This window comes from Pecten maximus, chromosome 16, assembly GCF_902652985.1.
Source record: "Pecten maximus chromosome 16, xPecMax1.1, whole genome shotgun sequence".
In the NCBI taxonomy this organism is placed as follows: domain Eukaryota; kingdom Metazoa; phylum Mollusca; class Bivalvia; order Pectinida; family Pectinidae; genus Pecten; species Pecten maximus.
The window spans coordinates 36816499-36832935 of NC_047030.1; the positions used below are offsets into that span (position 1 = coordinate 36816499).

The following is a 16437-nucleotide window of genomic DNA, read 5'->3' on the forward strand; positions in this document are numbered from 1 at the left end:
GTCACTTGAGACTTTGTCTCAGGTGACCTAAAAATATGTTAAAGATCAAACCCAGCGACTTTGTCATTCGTAGACATTTTCATACCCACTACTATACATGTGTTCCTCTAAACCCGAACTTAACCTGGGTGTAACATTGTAAATGAAATTACAGTACTCAAGATGTTCTGGTCAAACTGATTTTCTACATGTAGTAACAGTGTTTTTGACCTTCAACCTTGTGACAGGAAATCTATCCGAAGCACTGAGATAAGAGTTAAGGACTGAGAGATGGAGACGATCTATATACCTTATTTATCTCTCTGATTTGACAGGAAATACAGGTTTCTCTGTCATGAATACTTGATATTAATTTAGTTACTGTATAATCAACCATATTAAAGATCAAGCAACACCTGACCTTGACCTTTGGTGGATGACTACATTAATGATCAATTTTATATACAAAACCTGTATGTTGTGTGGTCTTGTAAATGTCAATGTTTTGACTTTTTTTCACATGTTACTGTCCCTGAATAAGTTGGTCAATATGACTGGCACGCTGGATCTCTCTTGCAACAAGAATATATCTTCACATTCAACCTCGTTCAGCAAACTCACCAATCATGGCTGCCAACTTAGGATCCCTTTCTGTAACACAAGAGGATATCTTTTATTAAATATATCACAAATAATGAATATGAATTAGAGCTGAGCGAGAAAATGTTTTTGAAACACAAAAACATTGTCTGTGAAAAATTTTGCTTAATAAAACAGGAGATCCTAGAAGGATCTTGACACCAACAATTGAATGATCTCTATTGGTTCTATGTAAAACAGATCTTTTCTCTACTTTTCCAATCTTTTCTCTTTTCTTTATGATCTAATGACATCAATAACCTTAACATGAAATCTGAAACATAGATCTAAGAGCTTTTTCAGAATCACACATAAATTTAACACTTTGGCCATCAAATCCAAGATGGCGGCCTGTTAGCCATTTTTTCCCTGATCAGTTTCAAAATTGAATTGGTACAACAAGCGACTGAGTGAAACCTACATGTGAAGTTTGAGAAATATCCAACCAAGCATTTTCAAGAAATAGTGATGACAACGATTGATTACAGACGATGGACCACAGGCGTAGGATGATTTGAATAGCCCACCACCATCTGAGGATAGTGGGCTAAAAAGTTATCGCTACTAAAAACATACAGCAGTTTGAAATACTTTATTTCATTTGACCAAAAAAATGCAATAAACTCACCAATCATGGCCGTCAGCTTAGAATTCCTTTCTGTAAAATAAAACGATCTCTCTGATTAAATATATCACAAATAATGCCGATGAATTAGAATTGAGCAATGAAATGTTGATGAAACAAATACATTTAGTCCATTAAAACTTTCTTTGATATAACAAAAGATCCCAGAAGAATCTTGGTACCCACCATTGAATGATATGTATTTGTTGTATGATAGACCTTTTCTCAACTTTTTCCTCTTTTCATGTTTTCCTTTTAATCATCTGATGTTAACGAATACTTTACTATGAAATCTAAGAAAGGTCTATGAAGAACTTTCTCACAAATACGGAAATAATAAACTTAGACCATCAAAATCAGACTCAAAATCAAAATGGGCACAGCTAAGGACCAAGGGGAACTTCCTGTAAAGTTTGATAAATATCCATCCAGTACTTTTAAGAAGTAGCGATAACAAACTTCAATTGCCAAAATCCAAGATGGCCACCTGTAGGCTATTTTGTTTTGTGAAGTTTGAAAAATATCTTTCCTGTACTCTGGAACATTTTCTCCAGGTGGGTAATGACATATGTAGTGTCTCGGACATTGGTCATTAGTCTGATAAAGGTGACAGTTAAGTCATCGAAACATCACACTCATTAATATCATATTGTGTTTAATATAACCTTTATCTTATCCCTCCTTTATGCTTCTCAAACCAGAGGCCCATGGGTCATAGGACTCTAAAAGTCCCTTACCCTGTTGTAGCATACATACTCGGTAGCCAGTAAAGTGGCACTGTTGGCCATAGCAGCCATCTTGAAATTCAGACAAACCCGAAAAATAACAAATACTTGTACAGGACCATCTCAGGATCATTGTAGCCAAGTTTGAGTTGAATCCCACTGGTGGAACTTAAGAAGTTTGAAATAGCTAGGTGTTGTTCAGAAATTGATGATTGCGCAATCATGTAACAAAATGGCCGTAATGACTGCCATGTCAAAGATTTTACGAGGTCGAAAAATAATAGCACTTTATCGGCTCTACTTCTTTAACATTCCTACCAATTTTCAGCTCAATGGTTCCAGTGTAAATGAAGCAGAAGTTTAAAATATGTTTTTCAAGATGGCTGCCAGTGTGGCCATTTTGGATTTCAGACTGACCTAAGAAAATAACAACACTTGGTAAAGACCATCTCAGTATCATTTCAAGCAAGTTAGAGATCAGACCCAATGGTGAAACTTGAGAAGAAGTTTGAAATGTGAAAAGATTACATACGACGGATGATGTACATATTACAATGACTATAGGTCATCCTGACCACGCCATTGGGTCAGAGGACCTAAAAATAGTGATAACGATGATTGTTTATAGACGATGGACCATGGACCACAGATATAGGACAATTTTAATAGCCCACTATCACATGATGGCTGCCTAAAAAGTTATTGGACTTTATTTTTACAGGGTTAGTGTTCGTGGGTGCCTTATTATTTTAAGTATCGGTGTATTTATTTACTATATCTATATATAGCATATTTCTACCATTTCCTATGTGATGATTCAATGAATAAGTCCTTTTGGGTGTAAACATAATCTTTGGCATTCATCTTTTCATGACCATCAAGCAAATATATCTTTTCCAAATTACAGGACTTGCCGGACCCTCCATTTTATATAATTTTTGTATCTACATCAAACATATCTTACCCTTTAAGGTATCCACATCTTTTGTTATGGTGTCTTGTCTGTCCTTCACGTCACTGACTTCAACTATAAATACAAACATATGTCATTGTACAGACTGACTCCCGCTATAAATACAACCATATGTCATTGTACAGACTGACTTCCGCTATAAATACAAACATATGTCATTGTACAGACTGACTTCTGCTATAAATACAAACATATGTCATTGTACAGACTGACTTCTGCTATAAATACAAACATGTGTCATTGTACAGACTGACTTCTGCTATAAATACAAACATGTGTCATTGTACAGACTGACTTCTGCTATAAATACAAACATGCAATGTATGTCATTGTACAGACTGACTCCCGCTATAAATACAAACATATGTCATTGTAGATTGACTTCCGCTATAAATACAAACATATGTCATTGTACAGACTGACTTCCGCTATAAATACAAACATATGTCATTGTACAGACTGACTTCTGCTATAAATACAAACATATGTCATTGTACAGACTGACTTCTGCTATCAATACAAACATATGTCATTGTACAGGCTGACTTCCGCTATAAATACAAACATATGTCATTGTACAGACTGACTTCCGCTAAAAATACAAACATATGTCATTGTACAGACTGACTTCCGCTATAAATACAAACATATGTCATTGTACAGACTGACTTCTGCTATAAATACAAACATGTGTCATTGTACAGACTGACTTCTGCTATAAATACAAACATGTGTCATTGTACAGACTGACTTCTGCTATAAATACAAACATGTGTCATTGTACAGACTGACTTCTGCTATAAATACAAACATGTGTATTGTACAGACTGACTTCCGCTATAAATACAAACATATGTCATTGTACAGACTGACTTCGGCTATAAATACAAACATATGTCATTGTACAGACTGACTTCCGCTATAAATACAAACACATTTCATTGTACAGACTGACTTCCGCTATAAATACAAACATATGTCATTGTACAGACTGACTTCTGCTATAATACAAACACATGTCATTGTACGGACTGACTTCTGCTATAAGTACAAACATGTGTCATTGTACAGACTGACTTCTGCTATAAATACAAACATGTGTCATTGTACAGACTGACTTCTGCTATAAATACAAACATGTGTCATTGTACAGACTGACTTCTGCTATAAATACAAACATGTGTCATTGTACAGACTGACTTCTGCTATAAATACAAACATATGTCATTGTACAGACTGACTTCTGCTATAAATACAAACATATGTCACTGTACAGACTGACTTCCGCTATAAATACAAACATATGTCATTGTACAGACTGACTTCTGCTATAAATACAAACACATTTCATTGTACAGACTGACTTCCGCTATAAATACAAACATATGTCATTGTACAGACTGACTTCCGCTATAAATACAAACATATGTCATTGTACAGACTGACTTCCGCTATAAATACAAACATATGTCATTGTACAGACTGACTTCTGCTATAATACAAACACATGTCATTGTACGGACTGACTTCTGCTATAAGTACAAACATATGTCATTGTACAGACTGACTTCTGCTATAAATACAAACATATGTCACTGTACAGACTGACTTCCGCTATAAATACAAACATATGTCATTGTACAGACTGACTTCCTGCTATAAATACAAACATATGTCATTGTACAGACTGACTTCCGCTATAAATACAAACATATGTCATTGTACAGACTGACTCCCGCTATAAATACAAACATTTGTCATTGTACAGACTGACTTCTGCTATAAATACAAACATATGTCATTGTACAGACTGACTTCCGCTATAAATACAAACATATGTACAGACTAACTTCTGCTATAAATACAAACATATGTCATTGTAGACTGACTTCCGCTATAAATACAAACATATATATGTCATTGTACAGACTGACTTCCGCTATAAATACAAACATGTCATTGTACAGACTGACTTCTGCTATAAATACAAACATATGTCATTGTACAGACTGACTTCTGCTATAAATACAAACATATGTCATTGTACAGACTGACTTGAGAATTTAAAATATTTAACCAGTGTGACCTTGAAGGTTAGTCAAGGTCTTTTAAATGAATGAACTTTACAGTCCGTTATCAAAGCATGCCACTGTCCAAGTATCATGATGACCCCTTGGCCTCATGGTTATTGAGAAGTTGTTGAAAATACTTTAACACAATTGACCTCTGTGACCTCGAAAGTACATCAATGTCATTCAATTGAACACATATAGTGGCCATTCATCCTAGCATGCTACTGGCCCAATATCATGGCTCTCTGTCTCTTGATTACAGAGAAAATGTTGTTTAAAGATTTTAAGACTTTTGACCCATGCTATTTAGGGGAACCTTCCTATAAAGCATAAAAATAACCTTCAAATATTTGTAAAGAAAGAGCTATAAATAGACATATTTACAGATGGGCGAGGAAGGAAATATCATGATCCTTTATCTTTTTAATTATATCATACCTTTTATGTCATCCACATCTCTTAGCAGTCGTGTCATGTCGGGCTGTGACATCACTGACTGCCCCTGAAAAGACAAACAATATGCGTGTATATCATTGTGGATAATAAGGAAGTTGATGATGTGAAGCATCATATAGCTATTATAAATACACTCATATCTATACACAACATCCTGGGTCCTTCAATCATACAATCTTCAACAGTTCCTAATTTGATATTTTCTTTCCTCTGCCCTAAATTGCTGTTGTATTGACAGACAAGTCAGTTGGAAAAGATCTGAGTGGGAACACATTGGGGCAGGTGAGTCAAACAAGGGTCCAATGGGCCCGAATCCCTCACCTGCTGTCCAGTGATCCTCTTTGTACATTAATGTCAACTAAAACAAGTGTATCAGAGACCAGTAATAAGATCACAGGCCTCTCGGTTATTTGAAAATGTGTCTTATAAATATTTTGGCCAATTTACCTTTTTCAAAATTAAACCATGGTCTAGGTCATTTATTTGAACAAATTTTCTAGTCCTTCACCCAAACATGCTACAGACCGATATCCGACCCATGGCTTCTTCATTATTAAGAAGTTGTTTAAAGATTTTAAGCCTATTTGACCCATGTGACCTTGAAGTCAAGGTCATTCCTTTGAACTAATATCAATTCCATGGGCGTCTTGGTTATTGAGAAGCAGTCATTTCAAGATTTCAGCCTATTTGACTCCTATGACCTTTAATATAGGTCAAGGTCATTCCTCTGAGCAATCTTGGAAGCCTTTCAACACAGCATGCTACTGATCCAATATCAACTCCATGGGATTCTTGGTTATTGAGAAGTAAATTAAAGATTACAGTCTGTTTGACCCCTGTGACCTTCATTGAAAATCAAACTCATTCATTTGAACAATCTTGGTAGCCCTTTATTTGAGCATACTACAGGCCCATTTTATCACAATTCTGGGTCTCTTGGTTATTTGAGAAAAAGTCAAAAATGTATATTGTTTACGACGCACGACGGACAAAAGGGATCACAATAGGTCACTTGAGACTTTGTTTCAGGTGACCTAAAAACTTCTTGAAATAGCAATAACAAATTTACAACTCAAATCAAAGTCCATGGTGGCCACCTGTATCAGCTATTTCATTTTCGGGTCACCCATGAAATTAAATAGGCACAACTTGGGATAGGCAGGAACTTACACATCAAATTTTGAACTATCCTTCAAGTACTTCTCACGAAATGGTGATAACAATTTTCAACTTCAGAACCCAAGATGACCGCCTGTCAGCATTTTCATTTCCGTTTTAAACACTTAATTTAATGGATGCAACAAGTGACCAATCACAACCTGTATATAAAGTTTGAAAAATATCCATTCCATACTTGGAATAACTTCTGCTTGACCAAATGGGTTTTTCTCTGGGTACTCCAAGAGAAAGTGATAACAATCTACACACTTCAAAGGTCAAAATCTAAAATGACTGCATGTCAGCCATTTTGCACCCTGGGTCAGACTCGAAGTTATATAAGTTATTTAGGGGAACGTTATTATGAAGCATAAAAATAACTTTCAAATACTTCTCAAGAACGAGCTATCAATAGAGTTATTTACAGATGGATAAGGAAGGAAATATGATGACTAATTATGTCATACCTTTTATTTCATCCACATCTCTAGCAGTCGTGTCATGTCGGGCTGTGACATCACTGACTGCCCCTGAAAAGACAAACAATATGCGTGTATATCATTGTGGATAATATGGAAGTTGATAATGTGAAGCATCATATATCTATTACAAGAGGCCCAAGGGCCTTAACGGTCATCTGACTCTAAATTAAAGACCCTTATACTATTGTAGTATGCATTCTCTGTAGCAGGTTAAGTGGCACTGTTGGCCATGGTGGGCATCTTAAAATTTGGATCAACCTGAAAAATAACACTTGATCAAGACCATCTCAGGATCAGTTCTGGTAAGTTAGAGCTGAATCCTAAAGGAATTTGAGAAGAAGTTTAAAATAGTTGTTTTTCAGGAAAACCATGATAGCGCAATCTTGTTACAAAATGGCCTCTGTGGCAGCCATGTCAAAGTTTTTACGAGGCTGAAAAATAACAACATGTGGGTCTTCCCCCGGGTACCCCAAAAGATAAAGATAATCTACAAACTTCAATGGTCAGAATCCAAAATGACTGAATGTTATCCATTTTGCTCCCTGGGTCAGACTCAAAATTAAATTAACTTAAGCTAATGAGGGGAACATTATCATACAGCATGCCAAATATTGTTTGAATACTTCTCAAGAAAGAGCTAAAAATAGACATATTTACAGATGGGCGAGGAAGGAAATATGTAGCATGATTATTTCTTTAATCATATCATACCTTTTATTTCAACCACCGTCATGTCAAGTCGGGCTGTGACATCACTGACTGCCCCTGAAAAGACAAACAATATGCTTGTATATCATTGTGGATAATATGGAAGTTGATGATGTGAAGCATCATATATCTATTATAAATACACTCATATCTATACACAACATCCTGGGTCCTTCAATCATACAATCTTCAACAGTTCAAAATTTGACATCGCTGTCCTCTGCCTTAAATATGCTGTTGTATTGACAGACAAGTCAGTTGGAAAAGATCTGAGTGGGAACACATTGAGGCAGGTGAGTCAAACAAGGGCCCAATGGGCCCGAATCCCTCACCTGCTGTCCAGTGATCCCCTTTATACATTAATGTAAACTAAAACAAAGTGTATCAAAGACCAGTAATAAGATCTCAGGGCCTCTCGGTTATTTGAAAAGGTGTCTTATAAATATTTTGGCCAATTTACCTTTTTCAAAATTAAACCATGGTCTAGGTCATTTATTTGAACAAATTTTCTAGTCCTTCACCCAAACATGCTACAGACCGATATCCGACCCATGGCATCTTCATTATTAAGAAGTTGTTTAAAGATTTTAGCCTATTTGACCCATGTGACCTTGAAGTCAAGGTCATTCCTTTGAACAAACATGGGAGCCTTTCAACCCAGCATGCCACTGACCCAATATCAATTCCATGGGCTTCTTGGTTATTGAGAAGTCAATTAAAGATTACAGTCTGTTTGACACTTTGAATACTTCTCAAGAAAGAGCTATAAATAGACATATTTACAGATGGGCTAGGAAGGAAATATCATGATCCTTTATATTTTTAATTACATCATACCTTTTATTTCACCCACATCTCTTGTCGTCGTGTTATGTAGGGCTGTGACATCACTGACTGCCCCTGAATAGACAAACAATATGCGTGTATGTCATTGTGGATAATATGGAACCTGATGATGTGAAGCATCATATATCTATTATATATACACTCATATCTATACACAACATCCTGGGTGCCTTCAATAAGACAATATTTATCAGTTCCAAATTTGATATTTTCTCTCCTCTGCCCTAAATTGCTGTTGTATTGACAGACAAGTCAGTTGGAAAAGATCTGAGTGGGAACACATTGGGGCAGGTGAGTCAAACAAGGGTCCAATGGGTCCGAATCCCTCACCTGCTGTCCAGTGATCCTTTTTATACATTAATGTCAACTAAAACAAGTGTATCAGAGACCAGTAATAAGATCACAGGCCTCTCTGTTATTTAATGCTGTCTTATCAATATTTTGGCCAACACATTGGGACAGGTGAGTCAAAGAATTAAACGGTAGCACATTGCGAAAGGCGAGTCAAAGTTCTGTATGGTAAAACATTGGGACAGGTGAGTCAAAGAATTGAGTAGAAACACATAGTGACAGGTGAGTCAAAGAACCGTATGGTAACACATTGGGACAGGTGAATCAAAGAACTGAATGGTAACACATTGGGACAGGTGAGTCAAAGAACTGAGTGGTAATACATTGGGACAGGTGAGTCAAAGAACTGAGTGGTAACACATTGGGACAGGTGAGTCAAAAAACTGTATGGTAACACATTTAGACAGGTGAGTCAAAGAACTGGCCATTTTGTCGCATCAAAAATCTAAGTTCAAATGGCACAAAAAGGGACCACGGGGAACCTACACATGAAGCTTGAGGAATATCCCTTCAAGTACTTTTCGAGAAATAGCTACAACAATCTTCAATTCTCAAAATCCAAGATGGCCGTCTGTCAGCCATTTTGTTTTTCTGATCAAAAGTCTCAACACCCTATAAATGAAATGTTGACACTGAATAATAAGATGGATAGATGTAGCACAACGATATAAACTTACCTATCCTAAGGGGAGTAAGCTAAGGACCTTCTCAGGTAAAAACTTGGAAATTATTGATTCCACTGAAAATATAAAAAATCTCCGACTGTGTATATTTGTGCGTAATGGATCTCCTTTTATATCTTACCCTTTACACCCTCCACATCTGTCTTCATCGTGTCCTGTTGGACTTTGATGTCACCGATTTCCCCTGGAAAGACAATGATTGCATAGACTGAGTAATAAAGTACATACATGTACCAGGTAAAATACCACTGATGTCATCCAGTATTAAACTTTAAACTAGAACACTGACACGTCAGAAAGGGCCCCGCTATGTGTCTGACCCTTCAGGGTAAATGTAATAATTATTGTCAGTTTTTTTGTCCTGCCTATATAACTGGGTGCGCCAAACGACCCCATTCTCAATACGTTTTAGGCCGATTTTTCCAAATTCCAAGTAACATTTGTATGACGACTTTTCACAATCAATGAAAAAAATTCCCAGTTTCATTTTTAGGAATACACTGTGCACTGTAAAATTGGTTAGCATAGAAACCCCCATGGCAACAGACGGTTTTGTAAGTGGTACCATTGTGTTTGGCTTCCCTAAATACCACTATGTACCAATTTTCACCGAAATCCTCCAACTCTTGTCAATAATTTGGCGCAAAAGAAAAAACGGACAGACAGACGGACAGACAGACAGACAGACAGACGGACGGACGGACGGGCGGACGGACAACCTGATTACTATAGGGCACCGCATCTTCGATGCGGGGCCCTAATAGCCACATGTCTAAAAAACTGTATAAAATTATTCATCTTCACATATTTGATAGAAGATCTGTGGATAGTGTCCAAGTCATAATAACTTCAGTATTCCTCCTTGGATTACCTTTCCTGGTCAAATAGTATGACTCTTTATATCAGGACTTTCAACCCTGACTTTACATTTCTCGTTCTTCTGGTTTTATTAAGCACAGCCCTCCTGTAGTTTACACAACACATTTTTAAATATAAGAGATCACAGAGGGATCTTCATGCTCACCATTGAAAGGTCTTTATTGGATCTATATCAGACTGATCTTCTCTCTACTTTCTTTCTTTTTTACCTCTTACTAATCTGATAACATGAAGTGGAACCTGCATATGAAGTTCGAGAAATATTCCTCCAGTACTTTTCAAGAAATAACGATAACAAATTTCAATTTCAAAATCCAAGATGGCCACCTGTTGGCCATTTTGCTTTGCTGATTCCAATGTAAACATAAACAAGAGATCCCAGAGGGATCTTGGCGCCCACCATTGAATGATCTTTATAGGTTCCATGTCAGATGGAACTTTTCTCTACTTTTCCCTTCCTCTAAGTCTTACTAATCTGTGTAAATTCAGAAACAGCCCTCTAGTACTTTTCAAACAAGGGGAACCTATATATAAAATTTAAGATTTAGCAATAATGGCTGCCTGTCGGCCATGTTGTTTTCGGATTGGTCCCAAAATGCAACACCAGGGACCAAGGGGAACCTACATATGAAATTTGAGAAAGATCCCTTCAGTACCTTCTGTAAAATAGCGATAACAAACTTCAATTGTCAAAATACAAGATGGCTGCCTGTCGGCCAGGTTGTTTTCTGACTGGTCTCAAAATGCAATATGCATAACTAGGCACCGAGGGAAACCTACATATGAAATTTGAGAAAGATCCCTTCATTACTTTTTGAGAAATAGCGATAACAAACTTCAGTTGTCAAAATCCAAGATGGCTGCCTGTCGGCCATGTTGTTTTCCGATTGGTATCAAAATGCAATATGCATAACTAGGCACCAAGGGGAACCTACATATGTAATTTAAGAAAGATCCCTTCAACACTTTCTGAGAAATAGCGATAACAAACTTCCAATTGTCAAAATCCAAGATGGCTGCCTGTCGACCATGTTGTTTTCCGATAGGTCTCAAAATGTGATAGGCATAACTAGTCACCAAGGGGAACCTACATATAAAATTTGAGAAAGATCCCTTCAGCACTTTCTGAGAAATAGCGATAACAAACTTCAATTGTCAAAATCCAAGATGGCTGCCTGTCGGCCATGTTGTTTTCCGATTGGTCTCAAAATGCAATATGCATAACAAGGCACCAAGGGGAACCTACATATGAAATTTGAGAAAGATCCCTTCTGCACTTTCTGAGAAATAGCGATAACAAACTTCAATTGTCAAAATCCAAGATGGCTGCCTGTCGGCCATGTTGTTTTCCGATAGGTCTCAAAATGCTTTATGCATAACTAGGCACCAAGGGGAACCTACATATGAAATTTGAGAAAGATCTCGTCAGTGCATTCTGAGAAATAGCGATAACAAGCTTCAATTGTCAAAATCCAAGATGGCTGCCTGTCGGCCATGTTGTTTTCCGATAGGTCTCAAAATGCGATATGCATAACTAGGCACCAAGGGGAACCTACATATGAAATTTGAGAAAGATCCCTTCAGCACTTTCTGAGAAATAGCGATAACAAGAATTGTTTACGGACGGACGGCCGGAGGGACGGACGACGGACCACGGATGCAGGGCGATTTGAATAGCCCACCATCTGATGATGGTGGGCTAAAAATCTCCGACTGTGTATATTTGTACATAATGGATCTCTTTTTGTATCTTACCTTTTACATCCTCCACATCTGTCTTCATCGTGTCCTGTTGGACTTTGATGTCACCGATTTCCCCTGGAACGACAATGATTGCACAGACTGAGTAATAAAGTACATACATGTACCAGGTAAAATACCACTGATGTCATCCAGTATTAAACTTTAAATAAACATTTCAACAGTTTAAAATTGCACATCTTCACGTAGAAGGCCTCTGGATATTTTGACCTTTATTATTCTGTATAAGTGTCCAAGTCATAATAACTTCAGTATTCCTCTTTGGATTACCTTTATTGGTCAAATACCCTGACTCTTCATATCAGGACGTTCAACCCTGATTTTACACTGCTTGTTCTTCTGTAAAATGGGTTTAATTATAAGCAAATGGCTTCTGTAGTTAATACCTATTAAATATATGTTGATTCTGAATCACAATACTTATCCCAGTTACCGTAAACCCTATGCACAGCTTACCTTCAAGTTTCTGCACAAGAACAATAAAATTTTGCTCTGTCTGTGGGTCAATCCTCATGGACAGTATGCTGTCCACCTTTGCTACAAATGCCATACTTGTCAATACAGTATTCTCTATGTCTTCAACACTTTTCCTGATGTCGGCCCATCTGATTTTGAAATCTCCATCAGAAATGGAGGCAGTGTTTGCATGTGCGTAAGCTTCATTACGCTGAACTCGCAGACGGTCAATGTTGGCCGAAAGCGATCTGTCTGCCACATCTGGAACTCTCCCCCAACCGTTCTTGTGAGGTGGAATGTTTCCAAGGTTCCTAAGCAGGATATAGATAAGAGATGTATCTAAATCTTGCAATGACCCTGCAAACACTCCACCTTTGGGGAACAGGATCTTCTTCTGCTGGTTATTCAACAAAGAGAAGATCTGTCCCTTCTGGTTCCCAAGAACAGGGCCAAGTCCTGAGGTTGGCAGACGAGAGTGGAGTAATTCTCTGAAGACATCTGGGACGACATCAATCATCAGTCTACAAATTCGGGCAAAGTTAACAGTTTCCTTGGTCGACTGGTACTTGGCAGCCATATTCTTAAGTTGGTTTACAGCGATGTAGTGACAGTGGTACTGGAAAATAGAAGCCAAAGCGAATTAGATTCTAAATATCTGGTAAACTAGAACTGTCTGCAGGATGATTGCCTCATCTCTACCCCCAATCCCCACACCCCTCCCCATTCCCAATCAACCATTCCTATTCTGCCCCTAAATTTGTTATTACCAGGTAAATACATAAAGATTATTTATTTTGGACAGTGTTTGACACTTCACGTACGAAATAACAAGAGGCCCATGGGCCGGCCTTAGTGGTCACCTGAGATTTTAAATATTTCCGTTATTTTAATTAATTCAATTTAATTACCATTACAAGCTGATAATGTTAACCAAGTTAAAATGAATTTCAATAGAACTTCAAAAGAAATCAAACAAATTATAGTCAAACTGTGATTTCCCTATATAAACTATGGTAAAGTTTACCCCCTCCCCAGGGGCAAACGTGAGACCCCAGGGTCATGAAATTCACAATTTTGGTAAAGTGCCTTAAGACCCTCCCATCTATGAAGAGTATTTGATTCCATCATAACTGAGAGCTCGAGTAGAGAAGAAGATTTAGAAATTTCAGTCAATTTGACCCTTTTTAGCCCCATCCATCAGCTCCTGGGGGTCAATCAGGGCCAACATGTGCATGCCATCAAACTGTCATCTCATGCTGATAATATTGACTAAATTAGAATGAATTCCATAACAAATCAAACAAATGAAAATCAAAAATGTGATTTCCCTATATAAACTATAATAAAGTTTATCACCTCCCCAGGGGCAAACATGTCGAGACTCCTGGGTCATGAAATTCACAATTTTGGTAAAGCACCTTAAGACCCTTCCATCTATGAAGAGTGTTTGACTCCACCTTATCTGAGAGTAGAGAAGAAGATTTGACCTTTGGCCATAGAAGCTTCCTGCTAAATTTCATTGAATTTGGTTTAGTGGTTTTTGAGAAGAAGTCAAAAATGTAAATTGGTTACTGACGGACGATGCACGACAACGAACAAAAAGCAACAAGGCATCGCAAACGATACAAATCCCCTCCTGTGCTAACACATGAACTCTGACGCAAAATGAAGTTGCAAGAGAGCTGACCAAGATTTTCTATAAATAGTAATGGCGACCTTGACCTTGGCACACTGAAACACGAACTTGTACGAGGTAACACAGATTTTCTATAAATAGTAACGGTGACATTGGCCTTGACCTTGGCGCCCTAAAACACGAACTCGTTCAAGGTATTCCCATGCTGGACCCATATATGAAGTTTGGTCAGGATCCGTTTAAAAATGAAGTCGCAAGAGTGCTGACAAAGATTTTCTATAAATAGTAACGGTGACATTGGCCTTGACCTTGGTGCCCTAAAACACAAACTCGTTCGAGGTATTCCCATGCTGGACCCATATATGAAGTTTGGTCAGGATCCGTTTAAAAATGAAGTCGCAAAAGCACTGACAAAGATTTTCTATAAATAGTAACGGTGACCTTGACCTTAACCTTGGCACCCTGAAACACGAACTCGTTCGAGGTATTCCCATGCTGGACCCATATATGAAGTTTGGTCAGAATCCGTTCAAAAATGAAGTCGCAAGAGCGCTGACAAAAAGTGAACATACGTACGTACTTACGTACAGAACGCTATATCCCCTCCCCGACTTTCGTCGCGAGGGGATAATTAGAAGAGGTCACTTGAGACTTTGTCGCAGGTGACCCTAAAATGTGATTGTCCAATATTACACAGGTTTTTCAACCGAAACCTGAATAGTTAATATATTTTTAGGCTTTTAGCCAGAGGCAAGAAATATTAATGTGTAATATGTTCTCATGTCAGATGAAGATACAGCAAAATTCAGAACAAGAGGCCCAGAGGGCCTGTATTGCTCACCTGGTTAATTTGAGCAAACATATATCAAAATAATGATTATGTTCCATTTGCTAATAGCTTTATTTGTTGATGTATAATTATGTTTTGTGGGAATCTCAACTGCTTCAAAAATGTAACCCAGAAACAAAGTCAAAATTCAACATGGTTGTATTTAAAGAAACTAAAATTTGTTTGGGAAAGAACCCTGGGCCTATAAGCTGTTGTGCTTCACCAGCCAGCTGAAACAAGAGGCCAATGGCCACGTACCTCCCTGGACAGGATCTTTACACGACTAAGTTATGACTTTTCTGACAAGCAAATTTTGACGAACGGTTGGATACAGACTACATATTTATATACTAGTGATAGTAAAATATGACAGGCATTTAAAAGCGTGAGCAGGGTACACCTGACTTTGCTCAGTTGTCAACGACGTAACACGTTAAATCATCTTACCTTAAATTTTGCTGGTTCTTCCATATTGAATGTTTGTATTATGTGAATTGGCAGTTGACTTACTGTAAAAGTGGAAATGTTCGCGGCGTGGAAATTTTCGCTTATTTCGCGATCATTAAATCTCCGCGAAAATATCCCCACGCGAATATAATAACACGTGAAAATATTGGCACGCAAATATTTCCACCAAATAAACTAAATACACTAATATACCTGCAAGCCACAAGTTCCTGGTAGTAAACCATGTCGTCCGTGATGTGTAATGCCGTCATGGTCAGTCATTTGTCTGAGACATGGCTATACTAATTTGAGTAATTAGTGAAATTATAGTATTTCATCTAATTTAATGTTGATTGATCATTAAACATACTTCATTTCATGATAATTACGATCACTACATATCAGTTGCAAAGCTGGTCGGCCATTGTGTAGCTATAGGCCCCAAAACAGCACACGTTTCATTTGTGACAAAATAGATAAATTTATTGGTATTAGAAATGTTAATGTTGAGTCTCCGCGTGGTTATATGTTTTATTTGAATCAGAAACTATCGATAGTTAACTGTAATGAATGGTCTGTTTAAAATATTGAAAATACGAAAGGGCTCCTGTAGAAATAGGTCTATATATACATATTGTATGTTGGTAAAATTAGTTCAGAACATCAATATGTCTGCTTTTAAATTGCCAAGTCGTATTTACTACCAAACTTATTTGACACCTGCAAAATCAA

General features: G+C 37.4%; 1 protein-coding gene across 1 annotated transcript in view; it reads right to left on the reverse strand.

Annotated features, from left to right (window-relative positions):
* The window catches only part of LOC117314740, a gene marked incomplete in the record, with an annotated part of 896274 nt that overhangs the window by 869725 nt on the left and 10112 nt on the right, over positions 1–16437 (reverse strand). Inside the window, 7 exon segments of the mRNA XM_033868831.1 lie at positions 5479–5515; positions 7095–7157; positions 7821–7874; positions 8655–8717; positions 9819–9881; positions 12332–12394; positions 12794–13409. Of these exon segments, the coding sequence (XP_033724722.1) occupies positions 5479–5515; positions 7095–7157; positions 7821–7874; positions 8655–8717; positions 9819–9881; positions 12332–12394; positions 12794–13370 (920 nt within the window).